An 18,666-nucleotide genomic window follows, 5' to 3' on the forward strand; every position below is an offset into this window, starting at 1 on the left:
GTCGGCCTTGTGCTATCTAGGAGGCGTTGACCAAACGTCTCAACAAGCTCGCTTGCCCGCGAGGAGTTCGTAACTCGAAGGACCGTTCAGCGGCGTTCAAATGGACATGAATGCTTTAGCATTTACAACACGTCAGAAGTGCTTAGGTGTCCTCGGATTTTTGTTTTGTTTTTACCGCGGACGTAGTACCTTTCCCCATGCAAGTACAACATTTCCGTAAGCGACATGACATGTAAAAAAAAAAACTTAAGTACATCAGGTCATTTAATATTACACAGGGAATAAGCATCAAAATAGGAGCAACCGCTCAATAAATTTAAATATATTTGTGAAACGTAACTTTGTACTGCCCTTTGAACACTCAGTAAGGTCGCCACAAGACTCGCACTTTCTCATATACAATGGCTCTTCATTCAGGAGGTAACTTGCTTTAAAGGTAAGCTGTCACTACACCTTTTCGAGAGAACATTTGTCTCACCGTTCAATTAGACGCTATATTTGTTTTGATTTTACTCCAGTGACATTATTACGACTTACAATCGAGTTTGCTGCACACAGGTGTATTCACTCACGTGCTCGGTCTTTGCAGAGCGTTTAGTAACAGTTACCTCGTTTGGTGAGGCTTTATCATTCCGTAGGTCTCTTAAGGAAACCTCAGAGAGAATCGCGAACACACAAACACACTCAATGCCCATTCGAAACAAAAATGAAACAACTCTTGCGTCATGTAAAATGACAGCATCAAGACGTCCATTGTGTGGAACAACTTTTGCACGACCTAAAACGACTGTTGATGCGCTCAAGTCTCAGCTGCTTGACGAACGCACACACCATGGCGAGGCGAAGGTAGAGCTTCGCCGTGCATCTTCGTGTTACTCTCGGGAGGATGATAATTTTCCTTTTTCTGACAAGGCGAAGGTGCCACAATAACACTTGAAGGCTGGAAGGGGCCCAGGGTCCGACACTTGACACAGAGATGCGTTACCATAGGCGAACGAAATAAATCCTGGAGCAGTTGGCCCTTGCACCAGTCAAAGCATCAGACGAAATAATGCTACAGCGGCAGTTAACAAAGCCGCGGTAGATCGAGTTGAAGCAAGGTTCTCTGCCAAAGAAAACCAGGTATAAGTAACCAGAAGTCCTCTTGCCTGGATGCGACATCACTAAATGGAAGGCCACGTACTCCTTTGAGAACACCACCATTTTGATTTGCGTTGGAATCAAGCGCTCGCTTGTGGCTGTCTCCGCACATAAACACACTAGCGTTCCGCCCACAAGCATTCATTTGATTGAGGCAGCAGCTGTCACAGTGGTCGTGTCCGTGTAACGCAGCCGCTAGGCCAAGCTCCATTGTCCACACGCGAATAACGCAGACTGCAGCGCCGCTGGTGTCGACAGCGTTCACGAGAATTGCACAGCGTGGCGCTAGCCAGCATGTTAGTTCATCTGTCGATCACGGGGCCTACGATGCGCGTATCACAGTGAACGGCCCCGGTGCGTGCTCCAGTGCTTGCGCTGGCGCCTACGTCGGTGTCGAGGCGCTGGTTTGTGTGACCGGAGACCCGTCTCATTTCCTGTTCAGCAGCACTCTCTCCAGCCCGATGATGGGCGCCTCGAAGACGAGGCTCAAGACTAGGGAAGCCATGTACGTTAGGACGATGTTTCCTATGGCGAAGTAGATCTGCAAAGGTAAAACGCAAAGGCAAAACGTTATTGGTGTGCATAGGCCTCATGTTCAACGATCAATGATATTGAGCCGACTTTAATAAGAGAGTTCGAGATGAATAGAGAAAGCGAAGCTGTTCCTTTTTTTTCTTGCATTTTAGCTTAGGACTAGAAGTTAGGGACGTCAACAATTAGCGCCCCCCATAGCAACGGCGAGTGGAAACAGGCGGAGTTTCTATGGGAAAGCGCTGCTTCTCGCGAATGGGCCTCGTGCGCTGACAACGAGGGCGTTACCGATGATGATGAGTTATTGGCATCCCCTTTGAAACGGGGCAGTGACAAATAGTCACCTGGCCTGCTTGAGTTAATTCAGGTATGCTATACATGCTTTTCATTCTCACACTTTTGTATATATCTCCTTAATCTCTTTTATCTTGCCAAAACTTCTCTATCTACCCTCTACCTCCATTAATCTTTTTCTACCTTGCCCTGTCATTCTATATTTACCTGCTCTACCTTCCGCCCCTTCTCGCCAAGCGCCACCTGTCAGGCAAGTTCTGGCCATTGCGGATCTTCGGCGCGCAGCATTTTTTAACACAGCGTATTCGTATTACTGTCGCCGTGCCAACTTTATGCAGCGCTAGCTGATTTGCACGGCGTTTATTTAAATGTCCTGCGCGGATTCGCTAGCAGACGAAAGGGTGCAGGCTTGCAGAGGCTCGTTTGGCCGCATTAATATTCGGAGGCGATCTTGTGCAGCCAAAAAAGTGAATCGCGATGGAACTATCATATCGATTAGAATGTTCCAGTGGTTTTGTACCAAATTCAAGGGCGCCGCTTTCAGCTCGTCGTAATATCGAATCTCGAAACGACCAAAAATGTCCCACAATTGCTATTTCTATTTTCATACCAAAGTCACGAAATGAAGTGCAATATAATATATTTAAGGCTGCCAGTGAGCCAACGGGTTTGGTTGGGATTGACCATGGCTCCTAGCAGTGCCGGGGAGTCACAGTAGTAAATCGATCAAATGTTCTTAATTTCTGGGCATCAGCTTACTTCGACGCTCGAACGAATTCATTTTTTTTTTGTCGAGTCGAATGCAATACCAATGGGAACTGCAGTTACTGGGTAGACGTTAATGGATCATTTGTGTTATTTTTTTCTTTTTACGACAAGTGATTTAAGGAACACTAAAATGTAACACTAAATCAGCTTAGGTTGCTAAAGTATTACTTCAAAACTATTTATTGACATAAGGTTAACTAGTACCGAGTAAAAAATGAAAGCCAAGCCTCTCTTTATTGAATTTTTGATAAAACCGCAGCGCCAGCAAACCAGTGTCACGTCACTGATCTTAAAATACGTTCTCGGATTTGGACCTGTCTGATTCATAAAAAGTTCTCGAAATCCTTTAAGTTGGGCCTATGGTTCCTTTAAAATTTTGTACAGCCTTTCTTTACCGGTAAAATAAAATTACGCCTGGATGTAGACGCTGCGAAAATGCATTACATCACAGCAAACTGGTTTCTGTGTTTTCAGAGCTGCCGCGCCACCCGTTTTTCGGTTTGGCATCTTTTGCGGCTTGCCACGCTTACCCTCCTGGGTAAGAGCAACCATTCTGCTATTGCAGAAATGCAATTCTCTAATAACAGGCCAAGTTATTACGCCTTTTTATTATTCCTTCAAGACCAACAGTGGCAGCAGTCTTTAATGCTCTGTACTTGGGCGCACAAAACCGAGAGCCTTTTGATGCACTGTATCACTCAAGTTTACCAGTGGTGCAAGACGTTTCTTATTTCACCATTGAGCGGCAATGCGTAAATGAGTTTTTTTTTTCTGTTAGCGCAGAGTTTAAGAAAGCTGTTTTTTATTATTTATGTTGCGAATAGTTCCCGTCGATATAGACAATGCTTCGTACTACTGGCAACAAGTATCGTCGTGATTACAATAAGAGAACAGCGTTTTGTTCTGGTTTTGTTCCGCCGAAAGACAATGACGAAATGGTGTTCAATGAGCTTTTTTGCTTTGATATTAGCGAGGCCACTCACGCAACAAGTCACTTCGCAGGCGCACTGAGCAGCAAAATATATTTAGACAGAAGCTGATCAAGCAATGTTTTGGGGGCGCATCTCCCGTAATTATGCCTGCTTTCGTTTTGGAATATTTGTCTTCACCATCTCTCTCATTCATGTCGAGAGCTAAATAATTTGGCGACGGTACAAAAAAAAAACGAACGCGTGAAAAAGAAGTTCAGGAAGAAGTGAGACGTTGAACTTAATTACATGCATCGAACCGTAGCCGCGTTGCCGTCGTTGGTGACGTAGTGGTGACGCAGTTCGTCATGACAGCGGCCTATTGAGCTACGGAGGCTACTGTCCCTCCGTCATCTTTTATGTATAGTTACGTTTACGTGCGCTTGAACCTGGGAGTCTTGGCCAGAGTCGCTCGCGTACAAGGAGGCGGATGCGGAGCCTCCATTAAACCGCAGGCACCACGTAGTACGTAGCCTTAGGTGCGAGCAATTTGTCAGTGGTGCTACAGAATCCATTGACGTGCCTGTTAACAGTGTGTCGAAAGCGTCCCTCTAGCATTTCCGAAGGCTCTTGTCCGGAACACCAATGCATTTTTTTTTCTCGAAATTTGTGGATGGGATATCTCGAATGCCGTGCTAGTAGTATTTCGAGTTCTGCTAAGGAGATCTGGCTCCCACAGGCCGCTTCAATTTCGCTATTTTAGCCTGTGCCCAAAAGTGATTAATCAATAAGTAACAGATGAACAGGGCGATTTGTTGGGCAAGTTACGTCCACCACCTCAGTTAATTTAACCGTCGTTAAGAATTCCGATAAAGTTTTCGATAAACTTCACATTCTTAAATATGATAAAAATTCGGGAACTTGTTACCCCTATGGCCTGCTCATTGGCCAGTTTTGGTTAACTTATTACACAGTTAAACGCTACCCTCATGCTTGTACTGGTCTCGATCGTTGACTGTCACCTTCCTAAAGTTATTACTAAATTTTATTCCTCTAGGTTCCTGTCATTATTGTAGCGCAGAGCATGTGAGGACGTCGACGCCTTGATGCACAACATACGAGGGCTTATAGGCGAGTTACCTGCACCTATAATCGCGTACAAGTGATGCCGGCGGTCTAATGGGTGTTCTATCTCCGCCGGCACGACCATGGGTCACGCGTGGTGATTCATGGCTGTGCGCTAGGTTCATTAATGCATATATATGTAAATGCCCACGAAAGTGGGCCAGGAATAGCCGTCGCAGTAGCTCCACTGGCAGAGCATATCTTACGCGTCAGGCGGAGCTTGTGGGTTCGACTCCCACCGACGGCCAAGTGTAACCCGACTAATTAGTAAAAAAAAATACTGCTTACACGATATGAGCGACCCTCATGATTGTGAAAAACACTTGATTCAAAACTTTGCCACGAATCACTAGGTAATCCTCTGCGTAATCTCTTCTTCAGAGACCGAGCTTTCTCTGAAAGTATCCATGTTTACGGGAAAAAGACATGTAACACTTAAGCACGATAAATTCGGCTGACGATATAGTACTCACCAGCAGGTACGAAGAGTAGTCGAAGCTCTCTTCCCTCGAGCCGTAAAAGATGACCATCAGCACCGGGTGAATGATGTACGCGCAGAAGGTTAACCGGCTCAGGGGCACCAGAGCTTTCCACGAGAGAATTTTGCTCACCACACCTGCGCAAAACACGGCAGCAACGTTTCGCTCTAATCACTAAATATCAAGAACTCCTTGTTATGCTAATGGTGAACGATCTGCTTTAAGGGGACCCTGAAACAGTTTTCGTCGAAGTTGAGAAATGCGTTTGAAGTAAAATAAGCGATTTCAGAAATACCTTTCAGCAAAAAAGTACTTCAATGCGTTCGCTAAAAGCGGAGCTATTGGCAATCAAAAATCGTTTTTGATCCCCTTCGCGGTGATACCGTTCCTCCTTGAATGCCTTGCAACGCGAACGCTACGGCAGAACGGGGCGTGCCCACAACGCTCCGCCTACTGAACGACACCGTGGCCCGCAGTCCGAATTTCATTTTTGGAAGTTCGCGTAGACGCCCATGCTTCCGATTTTGGCGCCTGCAACGGGTCACACTCGGAGGCTCACGGTTTAAGTTCACTGCGTCTCATCCCTTTGCTTTTTTCTACAGTGTATATCGACGTGCGGCTCCGTTCTTTCGCCCCGAGTGGCAAGTCACGCATTTCATTTCGCAGTTACCTCTACGGCAATCGCACAATATCCGAGGGTCGAACATCGCCTTTATGTCTGCCCGTGCGGCAGCGCCCGCATCGAGCAAGCGATGGTTGCCGCTCTGCGGACTCGCGTTGGAAGGAGTCCTAGCGCAACGAGCTTCGATCATGACGGCGGCACACCTCGAAGGTGTGCGATTCGGGAAGCACGCGACCGGTTCCAGTCGGATGTGGGCGTTCGGGCCGGCTCACCGCGATAGCAGCCGCATCTAAGTTGCGCCTTTTTATCTCGACAGAGCCACATCTCTCCGTCCTCAACCACCGAAGCGGAGAGATGTGGGTCTTAAATTTCTAAAATGTTAATTTTTTTTAGAGGTATGCCGCTGAAAACTTGTACATATATGTAATGTTGTGTGCTTATTTTGAATATGAGAGGTATCTCTGTTTATCTCTCTTCAATCTAATTTTCTGAAAGCTCTCTTTTGTTATTTTATGCACAGGTTTACAAAATATCTATTGCATAGATTTTCCTAAAGAGGGCATCAATGGCTTCTGAATGATTCAAGGAAGGCCGTAAGACGAACTTCATTGTTCTGCCCTACCTGGAACATGAGTTGCAAGGTTTCGAAGTAGAAACACCAAAGAGTGTTTTTGTGGTGCTTAACTTTGAGGTCTCGAAACTGTTCTAGGTAAGGCAGTGCAATAAAGCTGTTCTTACGGCATTCCTTGAATCTTACAGAAGCCATTGAAACCCTATTTAATAAAATTGCAGAAACTGATATTTTTCAAATTTTTGCAAAAATTTATTTAATGTAAACTCCCATAAAATTAGAAGCAGAGGAGATGAACAAAAAATGGACTGCGTGTTCAAAATAAGCACAGGACATTTGCGCAAATTTTCAATACCATATCTCGAAGAATAAAATATTTTTCTTCCGCAAACCCACTTCCCCGCTTAAAGAATTAATGCTTTGTCTACGCTTTTATTTTTATTTTGTTCATCGCCGCATTGCGCCAGTACCCTCGTTAGCGCGTAAACTGTCCAGATTTGTGACACTTGACTGGAAATGAGCGTCAATCGTTGGCTCGAAATCCGTGTGGGTACCTGACAAAGAGTGCATCGCAGATTATTGTAGCCATTCCTGACAGGCGGTACGCAGTGACTGTTCAACGCACGAGCTCTTATAATTTATGATTAGTGCAGAGCACTCACCATGAAAAACAGGGCTATCACTTGGCGAAGTAGTTACGGCCTCTCACTGGGAACAAAGACAGCTAAAGTGCCGAGTCAAGTCTGCAGGTTGGATAGTACTCGAGTATATATAGTTTGAGGCTAACTGCAAACAATGGCCTCACTCCTAAGGGATATTCCTGCAAGTGTTATTATCGGTATGGTTGAAAATATGATACGCAAGAAAAGTACGTCATCAAAACGCCGAAAATTTAACAGGCTACCCAGAGATGCTGCTTCCGCGTTATCCCGAAAACCACAATCACAAGGTCTTTTTGTTAGTAGCGTATTCTTAGCCACTGAAGCAGTCGGAGAGGCTTCTGACGTAGCAGGGTTCAGTTGCTACAGCTCGGAGCCCGCCACTGCGAAGCGCCTTACCTCCGTAGCCGGCGACGGAGGCAAAGATGATCCACGCGAGGCCGAGAGCCCAGATGGAGCGAGCGAAGCCTCCGTAGACGGCCGCCCAAGCGACGGAGGGCTTCGACTCGCCGGTGTTGGCGGGCCACATGGCGTACAGCACGCCCAGCATCATGAACGCGCAGGCCGTCCAACCCAGCCACACGTAGCGCTGCGAACACCGGACGTTCCTTCAGTTGACTCTACAGGTACGCATCGGGTGTGTTCCAATTTGTTCCAGCAAGCAAAGCTGTCTAACCTGACGCCTTAGAAGAGAGCTTCTTCTCTGCACCAGTCTACGTATTGGAACACGAACACGCCTAGACATCGTCGGCCACCTGGCGTCCGATTTCTGACGCAAAGGTAAACCGTAAAAGTTATGTAATTTCTTTTTTCAGAAGACTCAATAAAACTGCAAAAAAAAATGTTATTTCACTCACTTTTCATTTGATACTATGGTGCTCCCCAATCTGCGCCATTGAAGACGACATAACAGTTAGGCAGTTTGACGACTCGCGTCCATATCACTTTCCTAAACACGCACTTTCCCCCTAGCCTAAACAGCACTCTCACTTACAGTTTCACACGCCAGTGACGTTTACGGGCATTCAATACAATGGTTAGTCTTGGCTTATTCTAAACGCGCGCTGCTTTTCGCACGCCTTCCGCACGTCTGCGGATGTGCGGAAAACAGCACGTGTCGCACACAGGTGCACAACTATCAGTGTAAAGTGAAATTTGTGCACCTCTGTGCGACATGTGCAGTTTTTCGCACATCTTCGGACGTGCCTAAGGCGCGCGAATGGCAGTGCGGATTGAGCGTGTCACCCCTAACCGAGCGCGCTTGGCCCGACTCCCATTCAGCTGCTCCCCATAACAGCACTCGTCTGTGTCATCTGCTCGCTAGACAGCAAGGTAGCCTACACCGTTGCCGACTTGATGCTGTTACCTCGTAGCTGCCGACTTTGTCGCTTAGGTCAGGATTGGAACAGAACAGTCCGGCGAAGACGACCAAACAGTGGTCTAAGCAGAGATTTGGAACACACCCAAAGAAGAAGCACGAGCGATTTGGTACAGGGTGGTACACTTATGACGGTGCTGCTTCGGTACAGGTGGTAACTTCAGCTCATTGACTTCTCTCTCTCTCTCTCTCTTCTTTTTTCTTTGTCCGTATAATAAAACATCTTTTCACAGAACTCGGCCAGAATATGGAGCAATTTGAAACCGTGAATGTAGAACGTGATCACCCCGCCCGGTTAGCCAGTGCGGCTTGTGATGCAGTGTAATTAAATGGTAAGAATTGTTTTACTTTACCCGGACCTCGGACTATATATAGCTTGGTTGTTCAGTACAACAAGTGAACATCCCCGACACATCCCCGAAAAAAAGAAAAAAAATTCTTATTGACGTAGTGTAAAAGAACAAAAAAAGTGGTATAGTGACGAAATATGAGAAGCAGGGCTTGTCATAGGCAAAATACATATAGGTCAGACGACGATGAGAAAGAAAACGAATTACGCAAGTGACACAGACGTAAATTATTCAGCAGTGGTCGAACACGGGATGTCCCTGGAGCCAACATTCCAACAAGTCCACTAGTCGAACCGTTTGTTCCGGAGACATCCCCTGTTAGACGAATAGCTATTGGTCACTTCAAGTCTCCATCTTCCCGTGAACCTCTGCCTTGAACAGGCATACATTTATTGCGTGACCACGTGATGGGTGACAGAAAATAACAAGAATAAAGGCAGCAATGGCAGGGGCAAGTATAGTCATCTTGACAGAAGCATCCACTTTACAGTAGCATGCTGGCGTGGGCTACGCGGTTAAATTTCATTCTGAAAACAGCGCAAAAAGCACGGACGAGCAAGAAGACGACACGAGCGTCTTATTCTTCCTTGTCTGTTTTCTGTGCTGTTTTCGGTAGGGAGCATCTTGTGCCTTCATCGTTAATGCTAGCTTGCGTTAACTACTTGAAAATGACGAACAGCGAACAGTGTGTATGTGTGCGTGTGTGATGCGTGTGTGAAAGGTTCTTTATCAAATTTGCAAAAACTGTTTTCGTTGACAAGTCTCGTAGTCGTCACTACATTTACCCACCTTTCTGATGATGCTTGACCCCTGCGTGCGGTGAAGAGCGTAACCGGTTGCCATGCCGACAAGGAATGGACCAATACGGCAGTACGGCTTGACGTACACGTAGCCCATAAAGTCGTTCATCTTATCCAGGGGCCTAAAAAGACAACAACGCCGCCATCTGTAGATTTTACGTGCCTGCGTCTACTCTGTAAATATGCGAAAATATTTCAAAGCAGCTACATAACTAGATGCTGGTTTCGATGTAGATAAAATACTTCGGGGTATGCCGACCACGTGGAATGAAAAAAAAGAAGATATCGTACGATGAACAAAAGAAATTATTGCAGTGTGTAAAATGAGATGACACTACTTGCACTCAAACAATGATTCTGAACGGAACCAATAACCACAATGTTGCTCAGCTCCTTGTACAGATAAGTGGTCATTAAACTGCGCTAGGAATAGGAAGAAGTGAAATTGCTGCTAGCCGCACTGTACGTAGTTGCCTAGCTCAGGCGGCTGACACTTAACGCCGGCCAGCAAAGAAGGAGGGGGTTATGCGACTAACAGGACCGGTAGAGACAGCTGAAAGGGTAGAGGAGGGGATGAGAAAAGTTGTTTACATTCTCATACAAGGCTCATGATCAGCTATGGATGTTCAGCATAGTTCACATTTATGTTTCGGCTAAGAAGTTCAACCCATCGTTTCACATAATATACTCCTGCTCCAGTTTTCATAGAAGTGTGTTGTGTGCGTCTATAACCTCCTGAGACCCGGGATGCATTTGGGTGCACAGATTTTTCCTAGACTTTCAGAATAAATCAGTAGGGTTATGAAGGTGAAAAGTGTTAAATATTTTTTCAATAGCCCTGATAGTTACAGCTCAGCGCGATGTCCAATATATTGGACACTGGGATGCTACCCGGTCTTTTTTCACCCAGCGCGCACGTAATGACGTCCCGCAGATATTGCGCTCAAACTCGTGTGCAAAAATATTTTAATAACTCGAAACGCAAAGTAGTGAATAAAGTACATAAATAGAGCATTCCTCTGCTCAACAAAAAATTTTGCTCTTGTCTACACTTCCTGTGGGCAATTTCAAAACATCTTTTTGTACTTGGTGATGCAGAAGAAGAGCCGACATTTGGTGCAAAAGAAATGTGTTTTCATGTCGCAGCCCTGTAATCTGCAACGGGCAGCGTTTGCAGTGTCTTCCAGCATTGAGCAGTGGGTAGTGCTCTTTTCTTGGGGTTCTCGAAGAGACAGTCGAGCCTGCTTTGATGGCGGACGCCACTCGGCTTCGTTCTCTTTCTCTGTTTCATCCTGCTGCTTCCCTTGAGCCACGAGAGTCTCAGCAACAGATTGGCGGAACTGCATATATTTGAGTAGTTCTTTCCGCTGTTTCTTTAGGGAGCGTGTGTCCCGCGTGTACTGCACCTTGGAATTGCTGAGGGCAATGTCTAACTGGTTGATGCCGTCAACCAGTGGCAATGTCCACTGGTTGACGCGTGCTTTAACCTGTAGTAACTTATCATTCGGTCTGCCTTGTCAACACCGGCAATGTTGACGTTGTACATGCGCACAATATCTGGTACAGGGATATCGATGTTTCTTTCCCTTACGAGACCACCTGCGATAGGTGTCCTGCGGGTCCTAGCCATGGATTGAAAAAAGATAAGTTATCCGCTTAATTCATCAGACACGCGAGGCCGGTCCCCTAAAGAAAGAAAGAGACGTGATTTCGTCCACAAGCCGCTAAATGCCAACAGAAGTCGCCTGCTGTTCATAACGAGGCCATCACAAAAGCGCGGTCAAAATAACCGGGTTGAGTCCTAGCGTCCAACGTAATGGACACGCGAAATCAAAGGAAGCGTAAAAAGAAGTAAGCGCGCGAATAGCTTAAATTTCGTATTCCGCGCGTACGCTGTTGTATTAACTTTATTATAAAATCAAAGATATGCCCTGAAAGCAGGTAGAAATACGAGAAACAGTGCTTACTTCTCCGGCAGCTGCCGTAAAACGCCGCACCGCTGAATGCCGCCATTGTGGAACTGTGTCGGCGGGAATTTGAAAGATGTATTTGCATCAAAGCTGCATAGATGGCGCAAGCAGGTGTCCAATAAGTAGGACAGCGCGGTTTTATAAGGATGAAATCCTTGCCACAGTAGTACTGTCTCATTTCTGAATGTCAAATATATTGGACAAATCCCCATAGTCGGGTCTCAGGAGGATAAAACAAAATTTGAACGTGAAATTTCACCCCTGTCGGCATTGTGTCCAAAGAAAGAATACATTATCGAAACTGTTTCTTCTAAACGACATTGTCCTTCAAATATTGCCGCCGCAAAAGCATACGTACGTTATGTCCGACATGTACGGCGCTGCTGGATAGTCGTAGATGGCAGTGTAGACAGCTGTGAAGCTCGTCGTTCCCAGCAGCAGCACAGCGATCAGCAACAGACCCAGTCTTGGCTTCCTACAAAATGAAAGGCGTATAGCTTTGTATAACATCGGGCCGCGCCATAAGCAACAGCACAGCAGACTACCGAGCTAGCCGGAGCGAGTTCCAAAACTTCGCGATGTGCTGCGCACACGTGACCCACTTCTGCGTCATGATATCGCGACACATACTACACTCCTGGGAAGCGAGGCCAAAACTAGTTCGCCGAAAAGATGTTATAAAAATTGTTTAGGTCACTCTGAAGCTTGCCAGTGTATTTTTGCAGGTACAGGACCTTTATTTAACGCAAGAAATGAGTCGAAAACGTCACGTCGCTACTCCTTGTTGTGAAGTCGAGGGTCCGAGCGGCCAAGAAGGTTCCATGGCTGGTGCCGTGACAGGTGCCATGGTTTACGGAGCACACACTACGTCAAAGTCTTTATATGTCCGAGCACTACCTTCAACACTCCAGCTCCACGTTTTAAGCAGTTCATTTCCCTCTTTCGCTCGTCGAGGGAATTCAATGTCCTTCTTGTCGGCCAATTCAAACTGTCGCACAAGCTGCAAAATGTCCCCCCCCCCCCCCCCATGGTGTCGTACCAACCCACCGAACTCCGCCTCCGGTGCTCAACGTTCGACCCACCCTCGATGTCATGAAGGTGCAATTTTATGTGAAGCGGAGTCGACGCTGTTTCCACGAAGTCGACAGCGTACGCTCTTTGCAGGAATTAGTAAGTTCTCTGTAACGGCCCGCTTGTAGTGATTTCCGTCTTGACTGTCACCACACCGCTTCCAAAGAATGCGGCGGTTGTGGTCACGTTGAAGGGAGGCTGTGTCTTCCCGCCAACAGTCGGCGCCCGGCCCCGTCGTAGTCACGGCGGGCGCTCGCAGGGGAAACGCACAAAGAACGACGTTGCCGTTCAGAGACGCATATGACCTATGACCCATTGCAGTTTGGGGCCCCAGAACTCGTCTCGTTTGTCAGCTCTGGCTCGTCGAACAGACGAAGATGCGACACATAATCGCTTGTCAATTAACTGCAGGTGGCGCTGCTTTCATCGACAGCTTCATGGAGTCAAGAAGACAATGAAACGAGGATGGCATTCCATAGCTCCAAGTTCGCCGGTCAAGTGCTTTTTGTTCAGAAGGACCGCCAGAAAAAATTAAGCGAACAGACACGCAGGAGAACCTGTAGCGGACTGAAAATGTCGCGAATAGATTGTGATGTTCTGAGGTGGTCACCATCTTAGTGTGTTGATTGGCTGAAAAAATACTCGTAAGTAGCGTCAAAGGTAAGGTGTTTTCGTCATCGAAATTGTGACGCTGTATGACGCTTCCATAAGCCGGCATACGCAAAGATTTGCTGCCGTAATTCAAGGCGGGTGCGATGAGAGACGCGCAAAACAATGAGCAATCATACAATATAGAGGCCGAGAGGCTAATGCATCGGTCGCAATTTCGGTGCTGTTTCGTGCCGCAAATTTCTTTTGTTCATGATTCATGCTCACAGCGTTTGAATCGCTCTTGGGAGGTGTCGCCCATTTGTGTTTTAAGCAATTATTCATTTAAAAAACGCGTTTCCAAAATAATAATGGTTCAGCGTTGAAATTGTATTGCGACTTTTTACACTCGCAACATTAGAAGCTAAGGCTGCCGGTGGCATTTTATTTACAATAAACCATTCTATGAGGCAGCGCCTAGGAAGTTTCATTATGCCGGGCGCGACTAAGCAGCGGAGTGAACGAGTGGCGACGATACCGGCAATTTCATCGTGGAAGCGGCCGCTTGCGGCGTACTCATCGCTATCAATTATGTTCCGCCACTTCTCATCGGGTTGAGTGGCTAGCCATTCTCGTGGGGTAACCATAAAGGCAAAACTATACACGTACATTTGCCGGCGCGCGAAAGCTCTCGCCCGCGCGCCTTGCCTTTGCCGCGCCTCAAGAAGAATGGTGGTTTGAACCTGCAAGCCGCGTTCAACATGCGACCCGCCGTGGTTGCTCAGTGGCTATGGTGTTGGGCTGCTGAGCACGAGGTCGCGGGATCGATTCCCGGCCACGGCGGCCGCATTTCGATGGGGGAGAAATGCGAAAACACCCGTGTGCTTAGATTTAGGTGCACGTTAAAGAACCCCAGGTGGTCAAAATTTCCGGAGTCCTCCACTACGGCGTGCCTCATAATCAGAAAGTGGTTTTGGCACGTAAAAAACCCCAAATATTATTAATTATAATTCAACATGCGCCCACTTGGCTCGCTATTTTCGCCTTGGTAGAGATCGTTTCCTATTTTATTGCGATCGCAATCACATGGACACTCCAGGCGCATTTCTTCCGTCATCGTCGCCGTCGAAGTCGCCGTTACGCTCTGTATAAAATCCAAGCACGACAACAGCGCCGCGCGCCGTATATGCTTCATATGCGAGTGAAACTTGCGAGGGTCAACCAACAGTCGTGGCTTAATCTCGCGCGCGCAAGAGAGGAAAGTAGGGAAGAAGCGCGCCGCCTTCCGGGAGGGGAGGGACGGGGCGGGGGCATTATAAACTCCGCCGGCCCGGCTGTTGCGTACGGCGAGGACGCGCGGACGCCTTATTTTGAAAGCGATCGGCGATGTGAACAAAGTGCGCCAGTGGTGGTAGCTTCGTATGCGCTGTGCTTTCGACGCTTGGTTCGCGTTGAAGCGAGAGGCAGCACGAAGGTCAATTCGCTCGCTGCTGCTGCCACGCTTCATCACACCAGCGTTTTGACAGCGAGTTTCCGAGGTCATCGAGTAAAATGTGTTCATGTTTACACGTGCGCGCGTGACACCGTGCTCGTTAATTTAGTTAGTAAGAGAATGTATACAAGTTTATACGGCCGATAAAACTAACATCCTTACTTCGTATAAGTGTTTACTAATTGTATAAGTGTAACTAATTTGCCATCGCAATCGATGCTACGCCTTCCGGGCGAAACTGCGGCTTTTTTCTGAGGCGGCCAAACACCGATATTTGTATGGAGAAGATATCTGTGCTCGTGCCGCGCTTCGACGCGTATACGATCTGCCTCGCACCATCTGTGCACGCGTAGGCGCGCGGGCGCGAGCTATCGCGCGTCAGCAAGCGTATACGTGTAGTTTGCCTTACCGCGAACGTTGAACGCGCGCTTTCTCAGTCTGGTCGGTCGCTTGTATGGTGTCTCAAGCCTGTGTATGATGACAATTATGATGTTGACTTATTGGCATCCTGTTTGAAACGAGGGGATGACAAACAGTTACCTAGCCAGCTTGATTTAATCAGCTATGCTGCACATTTTTTTTTTCATTATAGCATTTTTGCACAAATTTCCATAATATTTTTTTCTATCTCAAAACTCTGTCTACCTTGTATCGCGACCTATGACTGTAACGGATCTGGTCGTATCAGTCTCTTCCCTGCTTTTTTTTTCACCAATACGTTAAATGTATCTCGCTTATCTCGACTGCTGACCGGTTGATTTCCGTCCACTTTAAATCCAAGCGCTTCTGGAAGGCGTACGTTACCTACGGGTCTCACTGGGTTCACTGAATCTCTTCACATTCCATTATAGATGCGCTGAATGGTCTCCAGGTTTTTGCTGTAGTATACGCATGCCTCATCTTGTTGCGAATATTTGCTACATCAGCGCAATTGCAATTGGGCTTGCGCCTTGCTACGATGACTCATTCCGCTTTTAGGATTGACGAATCCGTGTTCGTGTGGCCACTGACTAGTACGCAGCAGACGAAGCATTTACATTTCTTACATTTTAAGCTAATGGCTTAATTATTAATGAAGAGTAAAGCTCTTGCTTGGTCAAGAGCGTGAGGGTCGCTGCTTCAGTGGCAGTTTAAGACAAAACGTCAAGATTGCGTCACCTTAAGCAAGCGACTTGCGACTCATGAGCTCTTGTTCTCCCATGGTGCCATGATGGTCGCATCATATCCAGAGAAAAATGTCGGAATGCACTGAATAGAGCCCACTGGGTAGACAGCCGCACGGAGACTGTGCTTTATTGACGTCCGTGTCCTCTCCTACATTTCCGTGGCTGCCACCTTTCCTATGCCGGGTTGTTTGGCAGCGCATGCGCAGAAGCAAGTTAGTCTCGAACCAGCTGCACCTATGGTTTAAGACATTCACGCACGCCGGAGCACACCGCTCCCGCGTTATAGACAAGTATACTGCGACTTGTACTACTTCAATTATGTGCAATTTCGTTGTCTGTAAAAAAAAAAATCGAACAATGGAATGCACATGAACCAGAGCAAAGTAATTGCGTTTTTCCAGACATAGTAACGACCTGCGGGGCATTTGGAAGTACGAAATTAACGTTAATTTTCTTTTGTTAGTCTATACTAACCGCCGGGGAAAGGCAGCTTTCGCTCGTAACTCCGTTGTCCGTTTTGTTTTCTTTCTTTACTTTGGTTCATAAGATAAATTTAGACGTACTGCGGAGCAAAGCATGAGCGTGGATGCGACCCTGGCCTAGCTGCAACTGATAGACCACGGTAATGTTAGATCCTACAAGCAAGATCGGTAGCGTATCTTGGGCCAAGTGTTGGATTAACATCTATTCCTACGACTATAGGTATATTTTGCATCGAAAATAGCTTCTGTAGCTTTCAATCTCTGTGGTGGCACGCTTTTAACTCTGCCTTGAATGCTTCAGTGCAAGTTCTGAAGCGCTCGACCCGGCACTTGTGCACAGGAAGCGTCACGCGAAGCGCTGCATGGTATTTCGACGACTTGCGTAAGCGATGTGCGATTCACGTGGAGTGTAATATTCTTCCACGGGTCATTTACGTAAACGAAAGCCGTACAGTGGAGTAGCCATGTCTTACCTGTAGAGAGCGACGATTATGGCCGGCGATATGAAGTAAAATTGGAAGTCCACAGCCGAGTACCAGGTGTGGTTGAGGCACTGAAAGAATTGACACGAACGAAGAAATGTAGTTAGTGTAAAATGGAATGGCTGATGGGCTGGCGATCGCAGCAAGGGTCGATCACCTAAATAAGTACGAGAAATTCATTTGATTTTCTTCACGTGTGTGCACATTTCTCAGGGAATACGCGTTCATGACGACTACGATAAACAACAAGTGATTTCGAACAGCCACAGCATGATTGAGTCTAAATAGCCTCTTGCAAGCTTATGGAAATGTTAACAGAACGCAACGAACTTCGCTCAGGTATACGGTACCCAGTGATCTATGTTCGTTTATATTGAAGTATGCAGGAACGTCTAGCGCAGACTTGGCAGCACAGAGTACTGCGAAGACACTCGAAGACACGGGAAAACCCGCGGCGCTGCGCATTGCCATTCCGCCGCTCCTCCGAGCAGTGGATAGCGCCGCCTGAGAAAATTGCAGAAGAAACCTGCACACTACACGCACCGTGAATCCTCTGCGTTCTTTCCCATATCCTGAACGGCAACGCCCAGTAATAGGCACGTGTGCCTCAGTGGGATACGCACATTGCTGTTGTCCTTAGTTCACTCCGTCAAACTTGTCCGTATACTCAAAAAGAAATGTGACTTGTTTACTGGCGAATCTTCGAGGTGTCTGGCCAGTCTCAAGCAGAGGGTGCGAGCGCTCAGCAAAGTTTTTGATGAGGTGCAGACATCGTGCAAGCCATTAGTCGTTCTTCCAGCGTGCTCACAGCCATCGGTGCGCTGTACTGACATTTTTTGTCCAAGTGCCGGTGTTACGCGTCCTCTCTTGTTCCTTGCGAATAATGAAGTTTGCCCTCTGCCTGCTTTCGTTTAGCAGGAGTACTATCAACGTTTCCTCAGCGCCAACCGATTGTGACAAACATTGTCACTGCAATTTCTTCCTCGAGGCTTAGCGTTCATGGAGCATTTTTTCAGTCTTGATCACGGATATATATTCTTTCTTTGCAAAGAGTCCGAGGGTTTTCTTCCAATGACTCGCGCTCTGTCCGCGGCAACATTTCTTGCACCCTGAGTACGCGCATACTATAGTGTTTCGGGAGAAATATTCGGCGTCTTTCTTTCCTGGGCTGCCTTCGTTCATATGCTGGTCTCACAGAAGAACAACCAAGGTGCTCTACGCGGGCAGCAGGCGAGGATAACAGCGCAATGGAGGTGGATGGTTGCACTTCGTGCTGAGGAACTGCGCTTAGGAAAAATCCTGAACGTAGTCACAGGATACAAAGAAGATAAAACACGACGAGCACATACAATCAAATCTCTGAGTGCAACTATATTTATGTAGAGAGAGACGGGAGAGAGAGAAGACTAGAAAATCACTGACAACTTGTTTCTTGGCGTCTTCGCTTGGCTTCGTTTTTTTTTAACACATAGCTGAACAAACTCACTCTTGCCGATTTGTTGCCGTTGTTGCCTCAAAACATCTCTGTCGTCCACGGTTGAGCAGGTTTCACTTGGTTGTTGTTGTGGTTGCCTATCGAACATGTGGCTCCTACCCACTATGTGGGATTGGTTTCATTTCCCACTGATATAGACATTTCGCAGCTTCTTTATCTGCCTCAGTAGTGACCATTTGCATAGTGACCGTCTGCAGGCATATAAATGAATTTGTCAGGTTTGACCTTTCTATACCAGTGCAATAAACTCTCAATAACTACTAAAAAATTAAATTATGGGGTTTTACGTGCCAAA

The 18,666-nt window shown here is 46.9% G+C and overlaps 1 protein-coding gene across 3 annotated transcripts in view; it reads right to left on the minus strand.

Moving 5' to 3' along the window:
• Window positions 1-471: 471 nt before the first annotated feature.
• The window catches only part of LOC142568300 (nose resistant to fluoxetine protein 6-like), a 110,043-nt gene continuing 91,848 nt past the window's right edge, over window positions 472-18,666 (minus strand). For 2 of the 3 annotated variants that reach the window (XM_075678286.1, XM_075678287.1), the window contains exons 11-17: window positions 16,868-16,947; window positions 11,954-12,070; window positions 9,615-9,747; window positions 7,774-7,866; window positions 7,497-7,686; window positions 5,240-5,382; window positions 472-1,681 (exon numbers count right to left, since the gene is read on the minus strand). In XM_075678286.1, the coding sequence (XP_075534401.1) occupies window positions 1,568-1,681; window positions 5,240-5,382; window positions 7,497-7,686; window positions 7,774-7,866; window positions 9,615-9,747; window positions 11,954-12,070; window positions 16,868-16,947 (870 nt within the window). In that variant the 3' untranslated portion in view covers window positions 472-1,567. The remainder of the gene's footprint in view (window positions 1,682-5,239; window positions 5,383-7,496; window positions 7,687-7,773; window positions 7,867-9,614; window positions 9,748-11,953; window positions 12,071-16,867; window positions 16,948-18,666) is intronic. The other variant, XM_075678288.1, reaches the window with a different exon arrangement.

The sequence above is a fragment of the Dermacentor variabilis genome, unplaced genomic scaffold, assembly GCF_050947875.1.
Source record: "Dermacentor variabilis isolate Ectoservices unplaced genomic scaffold, ASM5094787v1 scaffold_18, whole genome shotgun sequence".
NCBI lineage: Eukaryota > Metazoa > Arthropoda > Arachnida > Ixodida > Ixodidae > Dermacentor > Dermacentor variabilis.